At 36.0% G+C, this 18,539-nt stretch overlaps 2 protein-coding genes across 2 annotated transcripts; one reads left to right on the top strand and one right to left on the bottom strand.

The window, feature by feature from the left end:
- Positions 1-3,266: 3,266 nt before the first annotated feature.
- On the bottom strand, positions 3,267-4,211 carry LOC110298415 (olfactory receptor 493). The gene has a single exon (XM_021167651.1). It carries the CDS (start codon positions 4,209-4,211, stop codon positions 3,267-3,269), a length of 945 nt encoding a protein of 314 aa, XP_021023310.1.
- A 12,813-nt stretch (positions 4,212-17,024) lies between these two features.
- LOC110298411 (olfactory receptor 494) lies at positions 17,025-17,969 on the top strand. The gene has a single exon (XM_021167644.1). It carries the CDS (start codon positions 17,025-17,027, stop codon positions 17,967-17,969), a length of 945 nt encoding a protein of 314 aa, XP_021023303.1.
- Positions 17,970-18,539: the final 570 nt, after the last annotated feature.

Below are 18,539 nucleotides of genomic sequence, written 5' to 3' on the forward strand. Positions count from 1 at the left end.
TCTCTCTCTCTCTCTCTCTCTCTCTCTCTCTTTCTACCTTCTCTCTTTTCCCCCTGCATTTCTATAATAAAGCTCTAAAGCCATAGAATGTCTCTGCTCATTAAGGCCTACTGCACTTGGAGGATGGAATAGGCTTTCTCCTAATGAGCCGTTTCTTATCTCCTGATGGAAGGTCTTCCTGTACTCCAGTCAAGATCTTCTGTGCTCATCTCACCAGTGTGGGAACCTTTCTTCCCTCTTCCCTCTCTCCTATAACCCCAGGGCATTAGAAAAGTAGCTCCAGGGCTACCAGGTAGGGCTGCCCCTTGACCACCCCCTGGAAGAGTGGGACAAAGGTTTGAATGCCTACTCGGAACTGAGTGAAAAGCATATGACAGCCCTCCCACACCTGCCTGTCCAGAGCATAGGTAGAACTCTGGTGGGGTGTGGGTCTTTCCTCTCTCTCTTCTCTGGGTCCCCCCCTTTTTAGTTCCCAACAGAGATGGGGGAGATGCATGGACAATAATTTCTGACACATACAACATGACAAATAGGATCCCTTTATATTGCTAATCTATCTGCTAAAGAAATAAGTTTTACTAAAATAAAAAAGTGTATTTGAGATCTGTAAGGGTCTTGCTTGGGCTTTTTTTGACAATAGAACTATCAGACTCTTTTCACCAAGTCTGCCTGATAAAATAAGTTTCTGATTTCCCTTCTGTTGTTTAGATAGCTTCTGGATCTATGTTCAAATTGGTTCATTTCTTTAGGTTTATCATATTTTTGTTTGTTTTTTTTGTTTGTTTAATTAATTAATTTATATTTTTACATTCCTATCAGATCACCACAGACTAAGTCTGTTCTTCAATAACAACAAAAACAATAGAAAGCCCACATATATGTGGAAGCTGAACAACACTCTACTCAATGATAACTTGGTCAAGGAAAAAATAAAGAAATGACTTTTTAGAATTTAATGAAAATGAAGTCATAATGTACTCAAACTTATGGGACACAAGGAAAGCAGTCCTAAGAGGAAAAGTCATAGGGTTTTTCTCCAAAAAGAAAGTGGAGAGAAGATACAGTAGTAGCTTGACAGCACACCTGAAAGCTCTAGAACAACAACAACAACAAAAAGAGAATACATCCAAGAGGAGTATCAAGTCAGCAGAAAATAAGCAAACTCAGGGCTGAAATCAAACTAATAGAAGCAAAAAGAACTATAAAAAGAAACAACCAAATCAGGAGCAGGTTCTTTGAGTTTATTCTTTCTTATACTTAGCTTTCTTTCTATTGAAAAAAAATTCATATAATATAATTTTCTATCACATTTTTACCTCTTACAGTTCCTCTAAGAACTTCCTCCCCTTCATCCCCACCCAAGTTTACAAAAATTCACGAAACAAAAACAAAACAAGGTCATACACAAAGAAAATACAAACAAATAATAGGTGAATTAGGTAAAAACATACAAAACAGTAAAATTTACACAAGTGTACAAAATTTCCATTTAATTTATTTTTTGTTGGTTATCTTCCTGAGCATGGGGTCTGCCTCAAAATGTAGTAGATATCCCCAATGAGACTGGAATAGCATTGATTTTTCCTTTGTCAGTTGGTATCAATTACAGATATCTTACTGTTTAAGGGAGGTAGCCTGTGGCTAATGCCCCATGTCAGTTTGCAGACCCTGTCAGTATTGAAATTAAGTGTATAGATGGTCACAGTCTCTGTGAATTTATATGAATATCAATGCTGTTTTGCCCAGAAGGAACTGTTTACTTGGAGTCAACTGTCACCTTTAACTCTTACAATCTTTCCATCTCTTCTTTTACATGCATCCTAGAGCCTGACTAATGCACATTCATACACACACACACACACACACACACACACACACACACACACACACACACCGTGTGTGTGTGTGTATAATCCATATATTACATATATATACATATATATATAATCCATATATATATATTCCACATGTATGTCCCATATGGAATATGTTCATAAAATTGCATGACTGGTCAGTTTAAAATCCAGTGGGCAGGTGAACAATGTGAATATACTAGCAGGAGTTGATGCTACAGCTTGGAGTCCAAAGGCATGCTGGAGGCAGAAGATTCTCCTTTCAGAGGCTCTTATTCTCAAAACCTTTAGCTGATCCCCCCAAAATGTTCACACTGAGAGATATTGTGCCATATTCAATGAGTAGTAGTTGCTAATTACCACCCCATACTATTCAAAGCTTACTTGCATTGCTATTGGATTAAATATCTGAGCACTGCATTGTGTCAAGTGGACACATTAAATTAGCCATCTAATTGGAAGAATTTATCATAAAGGAATTTAGCATGAAATAGAGATACTGGCAATGAACAGTAGATCAATGTTGCTCCGAAGTCTATAAACTTTCTGAAAAAAAAGAGTAGGAGCACAGAATTGGGACAGAGAGAATATGTTTATGCTCCTAAATCAATGAGCTGAGTCAATGATGAGGATTCCAAGTATAAGGAAATAAGTTAAGAGAAAAATATCAATAAAAATTATATTCATTATCATAGAGATTAATAAGAACTCTTAGGATAAATTGAATATGGCTTTTAGGTAGAGCATATAGATTATACCAGGCTATTAATTCCACTATCATAATTTAAAAAAAAATGTTTCCTAGGGCATCACATCACCCTGCAGCATTTCATTGCCCTCACATAGGACACCCTTCCCCCAAGCAGCCAGTGTTGACTTCAGAGGACTAGAAGCTAATCTAATCAGGGGATTGGATCTAGTCATTATGAGTGTGAAAGATCCATTCAAATAGATAACACTACCACCAAAACCTCCAACAATTTTATTGTCTGATCTATTGTAACTTTATCACTTAGTGTACTAGTTTCTGCCTATAGTGGCTATAATACTATACATTTAAGGGTAGTTGTTATTGAAAATAGTCTGAGGCTTTAAAGACCATACAGTCAATAGTTTCTACACACCATAACACTTTTAAAATATGGATACAACTAAAAATGATTTTATCATATAATTTTGTGTAGAAAATTTTTGGTTATACTCAATATTTATTAAATATAATTTACTATGAACATATGACTTATTTCATATTGTACTAATACTCATTCTGTATATTGCTACCAAACTTCTATTTTTTAAAATATATGTCAAAACATGTATTTCAACCAAAAATTCTCAGTTGCCTTTCAATACTATTCATAATGTATACCACTGCTATACAATGTGTGACAAAGTAATGGATTGGCAGACATCTTAAGAAAATATTTTCTTACCAAGATGTCTCTTCAGAGCATCCTTATTCTCATTATTCCTGAGGCTGTAGATAAGTGGGTTCAACATGGGGATCACCACCATATAGAACACAGACACCACCTTGTTCTGGTCTGTGGAGTATCTGGACTTGGGCATCACATAAATGAATGTTATGGTACCATAAAACAGAGTGACTGCAGTGAGGTGGGAAGTGCAGGTGGAGAAGGCCTTGTGGCGGCCCTCAGTGGACCGCATCTTTAGGATGGTGATGAGGATGTAGGTGTAGGAAATGGCTATGACCAACATTGTGATCATAGTAACTGAGCCAGAAAAAAATGACGTTACCATTTCAGAGACACTGACATCAGAACAGGAGAGCGCCACCAAAGGAGCAAAATCACAGTAAAAGTGATCGATTCTATTTGGTCCACAGAAGAGAAAAGAAAGGAAGAATAAGGTGAAGGAGGAGGCATTAAGAAAACCCCCTATATAAGATCCCACAATCAACTGGATACAGACTTGTGTGGACATTTTAGTTGAATAAAGCAGTGGGCTACAGATTGCCATAAACCGATCATAAGCCATGGTAGCCAGAAGGAAGCATTCAACTGTACCACAAAAAGCAGCTAAGCTGAGCTGGATGGCACACCCAAGATAGGAAATGGTATTTTTCTCCACCAGGAAGTTTGCAAGCATATTGGGTGTGACAGAAGATGAGTAGCCTATGTCAACAGAAGCCAAGTGGCTAAGAAAAAAGTACATGGGGTGATGGAGCTGGGAGGAGACTCTGATGAGAAGGATGGTGCTGAGGTTTCCCAACACAGTCACCAGGTAGATGCACAGGATGATGGTGAAGAGGACAACTCTAAGGACTGGGTCATCTGTTAATCCCAATAAAATGAACTCTGTCACTGCAGTGTGGTTCCCATTGTGCAGGAAAGCCATGGGACAGTGTAGCTGCTGCCAGATCAAAGCTGTGATGAAGACAGTACAGGAATGGAATTTATGAAAATGAGGCCGCCTTTCCATTAACACACAGATAGAAGTTATCACAAACAAATATGTCATTCGAAATGTATAATTGAGTTACATTGGACTCTCAGTGTTTGCATATTTATATGTTTGTATTCTTTAATAAATTTCAAAATAAAATGCTGGATATTTCCTTCAAATAATATTCTTTAATCTACATTTATGTATATAATAAAGTATACTTATATATTCAAAAGTATATTTCCAAAGTGTGAGACTTATGAAAAATAAGCAGTTATCATAATACAAAAATTTACAATTATAAAACTATATAGTGAAGTGTTCAGTAATTGCTGAGTTTTGCTGAATCCATCCCATGTTACTTATATAGGGTTTAAAATATTTTATGGTTATCAACTGTTATTTTCATGGAATATTAGGCTTCTTGTTGATTTTATTTAATAATTGATAAACTATGTGATTTGAAAACATTAAATAATTTTACTTTATTTTGATCAAAATTTTGAAAGAATATAATTCTTCTTGTCAGACCTGAGAAATAGAAGTAGTATGCACTAAAATTACATATGGAATTTCCTGTTGTAAGCTTATTAAATATTTTTAAATGATTCTAAAAGCATCACTATTCTCTAAAATAATTTGATATATCAAATTCATAATATAAATTATGAAAAATATTTAGTGCATTATTATTTTTTATTAAAATACACCAGATCATTTCCTAGTTAGTTATGGTGCTTTCTCACTGGATTATGATAAACTCTCACAATTTTCAACAGAGGATACTGATCAATATATTTTCAAACTAACAAGTTAACAGGTTTATGAAGGTTCGTCAGCAAGAAGCAGATTGAGTCTGACTCCTCACATTTTATATTTAAATCCTTTTGTCCACAATGGTGACTGTGATCATGAAACACCCAGTCCATAAGCAAATGAGGTCTTTACACATGATCTTCCCTAGCAGTAAGCCACCAAAGCATCTCAAAGCTACTGCACTTATTAGTATGTTGGTGACTACTATGTGTGTACCCTTTTGAAAGTTGTGTTGGTTTGTGGTATTACCAGCCAAAGGATAAATAAGAAATATTTGACAGATTAGTTTTTTTTTTGTCTCATTATTCAGAACAATTTGCCAATGGAAATATAAGTTAAGTCCAAAAATGTTTAATTCCCTTCTATGGCACAATTCCTTGATTCCATTTGACTTAATTCTCTACCATAGTTTATAAATATAGTATATGTTCAAAGAATAAAGTATATTTATCTAGCAACAAAGTCCAAATCTTACCTCTTGAAATAACAATTGATTTCAATGTAAGATGTTCAAGGTTGTTATGATTTTATACCTACAAAGCTGTCTCCACTTTCATTATGGCACTGAGGATAAGTCCCTGCAGAGCCTCTGGATTCCAGTGTGAATTCAAATCATTAAAGATCATTAACTCATTCTCAGTGAATACTGAGCAGTTCATTTCATACAAACACAATTAATTTTCCTCTTTATGGGGGATTGGTATGATTTCACTTGATCATTATGCAAGATACGTGATACCAACTGAAATTCTTCCATTCTTAGGTAAATGTTTGAGTGAATATTTGATTCAGGCTAGCTCAAGCTGGAAAATATTAAACAGTTATAAAAAACAGAATCTTTTTGTTCCTTTCATTCTTGTACACCAATTTACTTTTAGCGTTTTAGTTGTTGATTTAACATACTCTTTTAAGCGACTGGTGAATATAAAGATGGATAAGATGTAAAATTTCTAAAGATAGAGACGATTATAAAGGCAAGAGTCTAAAATGTCATTGTTACCTTTAAAATAGTGAGTAGAAAATGTATTGATGATTTCTAAGTAACAAGATTTCATAATTCATGTTTCACATAATATGTGACAATTGGTCTCAGCTCATGTTTTATAAGGAAAGATAGAAAGCACAGTGATCCCAAAACTGAAAACTCAGCTCAACAGTCACTCTCGTCTTAATTATATTAAGTTCTTCACTGTATCTTTGGTATCACATAGGTAAAAGCAGTTGACCACTGGGTATCAATACATGTTTGTTCAAAGTGTTTCTGGTCCTTGTTGGCAGATGAGAAACAAAGACAGGATCACCACTGGAAGATCCTTGGTCCTAACCTGGAAGACAGACCAGTGAGTGACAAAAATACCCTGTATTAAAAATGGAAATGGTAGAAGATCAGGAAAGACAGTGACATTGTATTCTGACGTATGTGTGCATACCATGGCATGCACCTGGACTCAAATGAACACATGCATACATTATGAGTAAACACACAGCACACAAAATATACATAAAAAGCAGTAAAAGCTACCTTTGCTAAGCTATGTATATAATAGTTGATGTAAATTATTTCTGTTTTTAAGATTGTATCATGTAATTCAGGTTGACTTTGAACTTGCCAAGCAGCTAAGCAAGACCTTGAACTTCTGATTCTCCTGTCTCTATCTCTAAAGTATTTAATTTCCAAGTATCAAGTACTCAGTTTTTGTGGTGTTGGAGACTTAGCACAGAACTTTATGCATGCTATACAAAATTGGCCTATGTCAACAGGTCATTATCTCAGCATATTTTCATGATATAGTCACACACACACACACACACACACACACACGGACACAGACACACGGACACACAGGCATGGACACAAATGCACACATGCACATATGCACACACACATAATTATTCTTTTTGAAGATGAGAGTGAGAAAAGGTTGAGTTTAAATTACTTTTCTAGATGTATTCATGGGTCAGGTCAGAATTAATTTAAGATTGTGACTCAGGCTATATTGGATGCTAGAATGTATAGTTTGAATGATTTGCAACTAATAAGTCTTCATGAGAAAATTATTCATTCATCCACTTCTCTCAAAAATATATTGTTGAATATTAGAAAACTGAGTGAATACTATATATGGGTTAAAGAAAGTGGACCTCTTAGAAAATGTAGACTTCAGTGGAGAGGTTACTAGAGAAAAAAATGAATATATCAAACATAGAACATGGCAAGTAGTGTTGAATAAGCATCCTCCAGATTACATTAACACCTAATTCAGAAGCTCCAGATACCATGTTATTCCAGCACCAGTACTGGGTATCAATGTGATATTGAAATCAAGGCTATATATGCTGATTCACATTAAGCACAGTCCCTTTGACTTGAGGTCATTTTAACAAGAGAAGTAAGTCAAGTTTCATATTTTCCTGAGAGCTATTGTTGAGGTGAATGTGTAAGTTGCACTCACTTCTCTCACTTATCCATGATTTTGTGTTTTATGTCACATTTTCAAAGTATATTTTTATTTTAATTAATGTAAAATCAGATCATTTCTTGCCATCTCTTTACTCACTCCAACCTCTTCCATGCCATTTTACTCTCTTTCAAAATGATAGCCTGATTCTCTTTGATTTTTGTTATAGATATATTTAAATACATAATATGCAAATATAACCTGTGTAGTTCACCTAGGGTTGCTTCTGTGCATATGATTTTAATTGTGGCCACTTTGTTTTGAATGACAAATTAGAGGCTAATCCTTGAGAATATTTTCCTTCTACAAGCACCTTACTCAATTGGAGAGAAATAATGCCAGATACTAGAAATGTAACCAACTACAAAGGGCTAGTGAGGTTTTGTATCTCAGATGAGAGCCAGCTGCAACTACTAGATAAACACAATTCATGACAACATTCTAAAGCTTATTTTTGCACCAACAGATGAGTGAAACTCTTACTGAACATGCAAGAAATTTCTATTAGTAGCAGAAGGAGACTGTTACAAAAAAAAACCCCACATTGTATATAATACAGAAATCAAATGGCCTTTGGGAGCCCAGCTCAGCAGATAAGTCTATAGCACAAGTCCTATATCTAAGGCTCAATGAACATCTTGAAAGAGGAGGTTGAAATACTGTAAGAATCAAAGGACTAAGAAGCCATCTCTGAGACTATGGCTTCTAGGAATGACAGGGAAACTATAACCATAATACCAAGTCAGAAATATGGCTGTCTAGGTAAGACCTAAACAGTGAGCACACCAATAGTCATGCAAAGATGGAAGTGAGAATCTCACAGTTTTCCATCCCTAGACATACTATTTTTAATTTAGTTTTGATAGTTTCATACATAAGTATACTATTTACACTAGTTCCACCCCACTATCATCCCAGCTCCCATTTCCTCCTAATTTTCTCTCAAATTTATAATTTCTAACTTAATTATTATTTTTATAAACTCTTTCTTTCTCTTTAGCCTGATTACATTTATTTTTGCTGTTATATACAATTACTTGCTGTTGGGAGCTTGACCAGTTATGTGTCTCTCCATACTATAATGGTCAACAGAAAAAAAAAAAAAAAAAAAAGAACTTTGAGGTAGTACTATTTATCAGTAAATACAAATGTTTAGATGACAGTTTGTAATATCTCATCCATTTAAACAGACGATACAATGTGTTTCCATACTTTGATCTATGGCATCCCCTCCTATGGGTTTTTCTTGGGCTACAGTACAAGATGTGAGTTTCTACCAGCAGAATGAGCCTGAAATTCAATAAGAAAGCAATTAGTTGCACCCATAACCATCTCACCACTATTGTTCGAATAGGAAAGTTTTGACCAGAGTTTTGGTTAAAAAAAAAAAAAAAAAAAAAAAAAAAAAGAGGTAAAATGCAAGGAGATGACTGAAGAGGGCCGGGGTAGAGGAGAGAAAATTGGGTAGGCATGGAAATTGGGACATTCTTGGAGAAGTTAGAGGAGAAGAAACATGATCAAAGTGTGTACCATAAATAATAAGGTCACTCTGAAGACATCAACAATAACAACTTGTTAGTGCAATTCATACTGGCAAGCTGTAATTTCATAATTACATTTCTTTGAACTGTATATGGTATTTACAATATTCTCCATAACTCTCTCCTATTTTTTTTTTAGTTTCTTTCATCTTCTAAATGATGCCAATTCTTTCTTCATGTTATATGTGCTTAAAATTTGTCAACTATTTGTAATGGAGACTTTCAAATGTCAGACATGAATAAAAATACCAATAAATACACATGAATCCAATACCAACATAAATTATAACAGCTCTGATTTTGAATTCATTATTTGTTTTTACACAGAAAAGAGAAATGACCTTTATTAATAAAGTTATTTGGGAGGAAATATGGAAAGAAGCAGTAGTGAATATGATCAAAATGAATTAAATGAAATTCTCAGCAAAAATATTTTTAAAAATATATGTGTATTATATATTATCAGAGCTAATATCAACTTTATTATGCCATGTGTACAATGTATTAGGCAGACCTACCAAGAAAATGGACCAACACGCGTCTGAGATCAGGACACTGCTTTGTCACTGACAATCAATGGAACCCTAGACAACTGACACATAGGACAGAAAACCACCATTACTTTACTTTTAAAAAGAAAAGTCTTAGTGTCTTGTTTTTGAGTAAGATGATCTATATAATACCACCATGCATCATCATAAAACAAGTGAATGTTAACTTAATTATTAACACATCAGTCAACTCTTAATTCTAATATAAAATTATACAATTTCTATATCAAGAGAAATGGAAAACCATTACTGCCATTATCTGTGCCTCAACAATAAGGACAAATAGCAATAAATTGCCAACTTAAAGTAAGGCTATGTTTATAAGACTTATAGAATATGAGATTATGAGATTTTGAGTATCTATCTTGTTTTTAAAATTTCACTGAATATCCATCAGGATGGTGAAAATTACAGACAAATTATATGTAAATCCATGATATATACTAGCTTCCTGTGGTGTATTGAATATACTTGGCCCAGGGAATGGTAGTATTAGAAAGTGCCATTACTGAAGTAGGTGTTGCCTTGTTGGAGGAAATGTGTCATTGTGGGCATGAGCTTTAAGACCCTCTTCCTAACTGCCTGGGGGCCAATCTTCTGATATATCCAATCCAGTAGTGACAAGTGTGACAGGCCCTGAAAACCTGGGCACTGTCCCTAAGCGAAAAGTTCATGGAAACTTAGTCTCCTGGAATCGTGGCATCCTGTATAAAGAATGCTCCAATGTCCTTGCTTTAGTTGGTAAACGGATCTGTGTGCTTTCCCTTAATATTGCTTTATTACAAGTGCTCCTAAAGATTGATATTTTGGCATATAGATAAGTTAGATTCTAGGCAGTCCTTGATCCGACCCTGGGCATGGATAGCTAAGTCACCACCCTACACAGAAATTTACCATTATCTAGGAAGAAGGAAGTTTGTGACCTAAAGAAGAACCAGAGTAGATACTTAGAACTATAGATAGCTGAGTTACACCCATACACAAGTATTTACAATGGCCTAGGGGTAAGGTGGACTAGATTAGGAACTATGGCAAGTGCACGAAGCCCTTGCCCCTGGCTTCAAAGATTAAGTGGACTTGTTTTTGATCCCAGTTGTTAACATTGAATTTACCTCAGTTGGTTCCTGCCAGTCCTTCTGTGTTTGCATTAGTCTCTTTTGTGTAAGAATCCAGTAACCTCTTTGTTCATTGCTGCTGTGTCACCCAACTTCCCTATTTTCTTCTGTATAAAAAGTTTGATGCTTGATTTGACAAATTACATTCAGATCCACACTCCCTCGTTGAGTCTATCTGTCAATTCCAACCAACTCTTTGCCCACCTGTGACTAGAGACCCGTTCCATGCAGACAAGGGACCAAGAGGGTCTGCAGCATTCTCCTAGAGACCTTCAGATAAAGATATAGAACTCTCATCTCCTCCTACATCATGCTTGCCTGGATGCTGTCATGCTTCTTCTTTGATGATAATGGACTGAACCATTAAGCCTATAAGTCAACCCCAATTAATTGTTGTCCTTATAAGAGTTGCCTTGGCCATGGTGTCTGCTCACAGCAGTAAAACCTTAAGTAAAACATACCCATTAGTTACTTTTGGTGTGTATTAGTTTTTATTTTAAAAAAAAATATTTCCTTTCATTAAAAATAAATTCATTTATCATACATTATAATAGTTTAACCTTATAATAGTTTACACTCACACAACACTTCCCAGTTCCTCCTTACCTCCCCTCCCCTCCAATTACACTCTTTCTTCTACTCACTGGAAAAGGGCAATGTTCTAAGAGATAACCACCCAACATGACAAAATAAAATATAATAAGATAAAGTTAAAAGAATTATATAAAAGTTAGACACAGAAAACCAACAGAAGGAAGAGTACCAAGATCAGCCACAAGAATTCAGCTTGTTCTACTAGTCAGGATTCCCCAAAAAATACTAAGATAAAAGCTGTGATATATGCAGGGGAACTGGTGTGGACCTATATTGTCTCTGTGCATATTGATTCAGTCTCTTCAGATGAGGGAGAGCTAGATCTGTCTTAGATGCCTGAGTTCATATGGACCTTGCTTCATTGATTCAGAGGGCTTTGTTTTCTTGGTGCCTTCCATTCCCTCTGGCTCTTACAGTCTTTCTGCCTCCCCTTCTATGATTTTTCTGAGCTCTGAGTAAAGAGATTTGGGGGAGCCCTCTAATTTACTCTCTCTGTGAGGGTTCTTGTGGTTCTCTGCATCTCTTCCCTTCTGCTACAAGAGAAAGCTTCTCTGGTGAGAACTGAATATGGCACTGATCTATGAATGTAGCAGAATATTTTAGAAGTTATTTTATTGATTTTTTTTAGATAAGTATTATTTGGTTTTACCAGAGGTCTCTGAGATATCTACCCTCTCGTTAGTTCACGGTTACCCAAGAACTGTCAGATATAAGGTTTTGTTTTTATTTTTTCATGGAGTGGGTCTTATGTCAAATCAGAGATTGGTTGGCTATTCCATCATTGCCCTAGCATGTTTTCTAGGCAGGAAAGATTATAAGTCAAAGGTTTGGTGACTGAGTTGGTGGTTTTGTTTGTTTGTTTGTTTGTTTGTTTGTTTGTGCCTGACAAGCTCTCTTTCCTACACCGAAAAAAGTTAGAATGCAGGGGTGAAGGCTTTGTGTAGGCTCCAGATCAACTTCTTCATCTTCAATGAGTTGTGTGCATGCTGTCATTGGCAATAGTGTCCTATTGTCTGTTTGTGGAGAACAACTCTTTGTCTTAGCAACATTTTGCATTGTTTGGAAATTTCCATGGAACCTTCTTAGCCAACAACTCAAATAAATAAAACCCAGACACACTTGGAAGCTTTATCTGGGAATAGGAGATGGCTGGTTGAGATTCAGTATCTTCCATTATTAGGAGACCTCATTAGTATTACCTTCATATATTTTAGGAAGTTTCCACTCCACTAGGTTTGTATATCATCTCTCAAAAACCCTTCACTTACAGCTGTGTCTCAATGAAATCTCCCCTGCTACTGTATTGTCCCTCTACCCTCTCCATGTGATCTTTCAGATCCCATTCAAACCAAATATCACAGTCCATTCATAACACCTATTATGTTTCTCTTTTCAGGGAGATCCATGTGTGAGTTTAAAGAATACCTCTTTATTAATCTCTGGGTCTAGACTGTAGCTTAGATATCATTTGTTTAACAGTTGATATACACTTAAAAGTGGATACATACTATTTTATCTTTCTAGGTCTGAGTTACTTCACTCACATAACTCTTTTTCTAGATACATTTATTTGTCTGCAAATTTCATGATGTCATTTTTTTACTATTTCATTTATTTATATTCCAAATGTTGCCTCACTTCCTGATCCCCGCTCCAAGAGTTCTTCACTCCATCCTCCTTCTGTTTTGCCTCTGAGGGGTGCTCCTCACCCCACACCTCCTGCCCCCTTCACCCACAAACCCACTTCCAGATCACAACCCCTGTAGCCCCCTTCCTGGGACATCAAGTCTATACATAATTAGGCACATCTTCTCCCACTGAGACAAGAAAAGGCAGTTCTCTGCTACATATACCTGGGCCACATACTAACCCATGTATGCTTGTTGGTTGGTGGCCTACTCTCTGTGAGCCCCCCAGAAGCCCAGGTTAGTTGACACTGTTGGTCTTTGTATGGTGTTTCCATCCCCTTCAGCTCATTGCAATCCTTCACCTAACTCTTCCATAGGAGTCCCCAATCTCATTGTAATGGTTGACTGCATCTGTATCAGCTGCTGATAGGTCCTCTCATAGGAGCATAAAATACCATTAATAATAGTGTCAGAGTTTGTTGCCTGCCTATGAGATGGATCCCAAGTTGGGCAGATAATTGGATGGCCTTTCCTTCAGTCTCTGTGTCACCTGAGTTTTGGATTTTAGTCATTCTGATGGGTGAAAAGTGGAACCTCAGGGTTGTCTTGATTTGCATTCTCCTGATGACTATCAATATTGAACATCTCTTTTTCTTTTCCTTTTTTTCTTTTTCTTTTCTCTTTTCTTTTACTTTTTCTTTTACTTCTTTCTCTTTTTCTCCTGTTTTTAAGATTTATTCGGACTGGAGAGATGGCTCAGCAGTTAAGAGCACTGACTGCTCTTGTGAAGGTCCTGAGTTCAAATCCCAGCAACCACATGGTGGCTCACCACCATCCCTAATTAGCTCTGACATCCTCCTCTGGTGGGTCTGAAGACAGCTACAGTGTACTTACTTATATTAACAAATATTTATGTATTCATTTATTTATTTATTCATTTATTATATGTAAGTACACTGTAGCTCTCTTCAAATACTCCAGATGAGGGTGTCAGATATCGTTACAGATGGTTGTGAGTCACCACGTAGTTGCTGAGATTTGAATTGAGGATTTTCACAAAGGCAGTGAAGATCTTTTCTCAATCTGGGTTGCCATTCTGAACTATTTTCAGTGTCCTTTGCCTTACAGATGCTTCTCAGTTTCATGAGGTACCATTTATCAACTGTTGTTCTTAACATAATGAAAGTAAGACTAGCAAGAGAACTAAGGGGACTCTTTAAGTCAACTATGCTTTTTGTTCTACACTATATCATATAAGCTGACACCAACTGTCACTTTGAGGTATGAATTATGAAATGTTTATTTTTACCTGGAGATTATCCATACCTCTTTCTATTCACTACTTTTCATTTAACCATAATTTTTTAAACTCTTGACATAAAAATGTGAACACTTTAAATAAATGTTATTCAACTTCACATCACATCCTTGCCTATATTCAACAAAGTACCTAATACAGCATGTTACATTAATCATTTCATTAAAAGAATGAAAGAAAAGCTGATGCATATTGAAAGAAGACAAAATAGTCCATTTTAATGATTGGTTCAATTTCTACTAACTTGAACTAACCTGAAACAAGTATCAACTTGCACAAATATTCACCTAATAAAATTTGTAATCATGTACATCCCATAATTACCTAATGAAAGTGCATCAGTACTCATACAAAGAGGAAAACAAGCAATTGCTTGAGATAAACAGAGGTTTTGAAAATTAATTGTGTTTGTGTTAAATGATCTGCTCAGTACTCACTGGGATATTGGTAATGATTGCTGATAATTTGAATTCGCACTGGAACCTGGAGCCTCTGCAGGGACTTATCCTCAGTGACAAACAATGNCAGTAGGAAACAGCTTTGCAGCTATAAAATTGTAGTAAGATTGAACTTCTTACTTTGAAATGAGTTCTTATTTCAAGAGGTAAGAGTTTGACTTTGTTGGTAAATGAAGATACTCTATTTTTTGAAATGTACTGTATTTATAAACATGGTGGAGAAACAAGTCAGATGGAATCATACAAGACAGGGGAAACAAAATTTCAAAAAATCACCTTCTATTTTATTAGTAAATTATCCAGAATGATAAGGCATAAAACTAAGTTTTCATAGATTCTTTAATTATATCTCCATTGGTAAGACCACAAACCAACATGACCTTCAAAGCTGTAAATGCATAGCATTCATCCAAAGGCTAACAAGACCTGCTTTGTGTATGGACTTAATGTGCCAGCCTCACAGGTATCACTTAGACAAATGAGGATGTAAGTATAAAATGTGAGGGATGACAGTCAATCTGCTCATTGCTGTGTAAACCTTGGTAAATCATTGCTGTGTAAACTTCTCAATTTCTGAGGCTTAGTATTGAATAGTGTCCTCTGCTGAAAATAATATGAATTCATTCTGACACACTCCACTTAGAAAGCACTGTGACACTGGGTAAGGAGTTGATATATCTAAACAGATAATTACTAGTAATATGCTAAATATTTATATTTTATACAATGGTAAAATTAATGTTTCAAATTACTTTAAAGAACAATGATTTATTCAGAAGAATTTTAAAAATTTAATGAGTTTACAACTGGAAGTCAGATTGGTAAATTTAATGTGACTATTATCACCAACATGATTAGCATCACCAACAAATCACCTTTCTATGTATTAACCATAGCAAAGTTGAAATGATGCCCTTCCATATTTCCCTGACTTGTGTACGGTTTGAACCACATTGTGACTGTCCATTAATAGTGTGGTTACTAACAGTAAAAGACTGAATTCAATGTGCCTAGTTTTCATATCTAATTATCTTTTGAAAATTTGATATTTTTATTTAGTTTATATGAGTGTTGCCTGCAGTACATACATGTACCATGTGAATGCCTGGTGCCTGTGAGGACCAGAAGAAGGCATTGTGTCTGAAGAACTGTAAAATCAGACTGCTGTGAATAACCACTGGGTGCTGGGAATCAGATTCAGGCAGGTCCTCTGCAAGTGCAGCCAGTGTGTCTAGTCAAGAGCAAGCTCTGAATTCCACAACATTTTACTTCATATTTATAACTTTACTCAAATAAAAGTGTTCCCTATTGTAAAATGGAAATTATAAAAGACTTAACTGCAAGTTGAAGGCTGGTGACACAGATCTTTAATATTGGCACTCAGGAAGCAGAGACAGGAAGTTCTCTATGAATTCAAGACCAGCCTGGTCTATATAGCAAGAAAGCCAGAACTACACATGGAAATCCTATTTTGAAAAACTGAAAAAGTAAAAGAAGTAATTAATATTTAATAAAATAAAAATATATAAATACATTTTTAACATTCCTATGATGGTGATTTAGTAAGCAGTCAAATAAATTTAGCAAAGATTAAGTCTTCATGGTATAATCCCATAATTTTATATTTTTATCATCTGTTATAATAAGCATTGCTATTTTGAAAAGACTTGTATAATTTTATGTTAATTTATCTCTTTATTTCTGTGAAGAGAATGGTGCAGGTAACATAGCATAGCTGTTTCAAATGACAGCATGGAGGGGTTAGTTCTCACTTCTCACCACTGATTTCAAGGAATAAAACTAGCTGTCATGTGTCAGGCTTGAAGGCAAGAGTAATTATCTGACAAGCCAACTCAACAGGCAAAATCTAAGGATTTTAAATATTTAACTTAATGAAACTTAGGTGAGGTATGTGGAACATTTGGAGAGTGGATCAGGGTGGGGGGATAAAATATGGAGTGTAAAAAATTAATAAAAAAAGAAAAAATACCATTGAATAAAAAAGATAAAGGAATATTTTATTGTAAACATTATAAATAAAAGTTCTTTATTATTTGCTATACATTTCTAGCTTATTTGATTAAATAGTTTGAAAAATTTATTGTGCAGAAATGAATAGACAATGAGAATCCTGAGTAAAACATGAATTGTTGATCCAGTTGTTGAATAATATATTGGTATGTAATGCACTCATTTTATGAAATAAAGTTGAATGAAATGTTTATAAATCCCTTCCTATGTCTGTCTCCATCACAGCCTTAATCTAGCATCAGCTACACTGTCCCATGGCTTTCTTGGAGGATGGGAACCACACATTAGTGACAGAGTTCATTTTATTGGGATTAACGGATGACAGAGTCCTCAGAGTCATCCTCTTCACCATCATCCTGTGCTTCTACCTGGTGACTGTGTTTGGAAACCTCAGCACCATCCTTCTCATCAGAGTCTCTTCCCAGCTCCATCACCCCATGTACTTTTTTCTCAGTCAGTTGGCTTCTGTTGACATGGGCCTTTCATCTTCTGTCACACCCAATATGCTTGTCAACTTCCTGGTAAAGCAAAATACCATCTCCTACATTGCATGTTCTATTCAGTTTGGCTTAGCTGCTTTCTTTGGGACAGTTGAATGCTTTCTTCTGGCTGCCATGGCTTATGATCGCTTTGTAGCAATCTGCAACCCACTGCTTTATTCCACAAAAATGTCTACAGAGTCCTGTATCCAGTTAGTCGTGGGATCTTATATAGGTGGCTTTCTTAATGCTTCTTCCTTCATCCTTTCATTCTTTTCTTTTATCTTCTGTGGACCAAATAGGATCAATCACTTTTACTGTGATTTGGCTCCTTTGGTGGAACTCTCCTGTTCTGATGTCAGTGTCTCTGTAGTTGTTACCTCATTTTCTGCTGGTTCAGTCACTGTGATCACAATGTTTGTCATAGCCATCTCCTATTCTTATATTCTCATCACCATCCTGAAGATGCACTCCACTGAGGGCAGACACAAAGCCTTCTCCACCTGCACCTCCCACCTTACTGCAGTCACTCTTTATTATGGCACCATTACATTCATTTATGTGATGCCCAAGTCNAGCTACTCCACAGACCAGAACAAGGTGGTGTCTGTGTTCTATATGGTGATGATCCCCATGTTGAACCCCCTCATCTATAGCCTCAGGAATAATGAGATTAAGGGTGCTATCAAGAGACAGCTTGGAAAGAAAATGTCCTGCTAGAGAGTAATCTCATTTTTGGTGAAACCTAATATACTCACAGCAATTATGCAAGACCAATATGACCACCATCTCAAGTTATAAGACTTCTCCTTACTCTGTTCTCTCTCATCTCCTTTTCCNTCCAGTATATGTGGCTATTTTGTTTATCATATTTTACAATTTTTTCTTTACATTTAGTACATCCCAATCACAGCCCCTTTACCTTCACTCCTCCCTCTTCCACCCTTAAAATTTCTCTCCCCATTGCCCCCTCCCCTTCTGCTCAAACAAGGGGAGCTACTTGGTGTAAAACCTCACCCTAAGAGATCTAGCGCCAGCAGGGCTAGGCATATCCTCTCCTAAGGACACCCTATCAGACAGTACAGGTAGGAAGAAGTTGATCCTATGAAAGAGAAAATATCCTGAGTAGGCCACTTCTCTACTTGTTAGGGGACTTACAGGAAGTCCAAGCTTCCCATTGTGTTTAGGTTCAGCTCCGGCATGCTCCCTGGTTGGTGGCCCAGGCTTTGTGAGCCCTCATGGTCCCATGTTAATTAACTCTGAGGGTCTTCTTGTGGTATCTTTGACTCA

Source organism: Mus caroli, chromosome 7 (assembly GCF_900094665.2).
Source record: "Mus caroli chromosome 7, CAROLI_EIJ_v1.1, whole genome shotgun sequence".
Lineage (NCBI taxonomy): Eukaryota > Metazoa > Chordata > Mammalia > Rodentia > Muridae > Mus > Mus caroli.

Excerpts from the sequence above, each read along its gene's own strand:
- LOC110298415 (XM_021167651.1), bottom strand. The coding sequence starts at position 4,211 with ATGGCTTTCCTGCACAATGGGAACCACACTGCAGTGACAGAGTTCATT.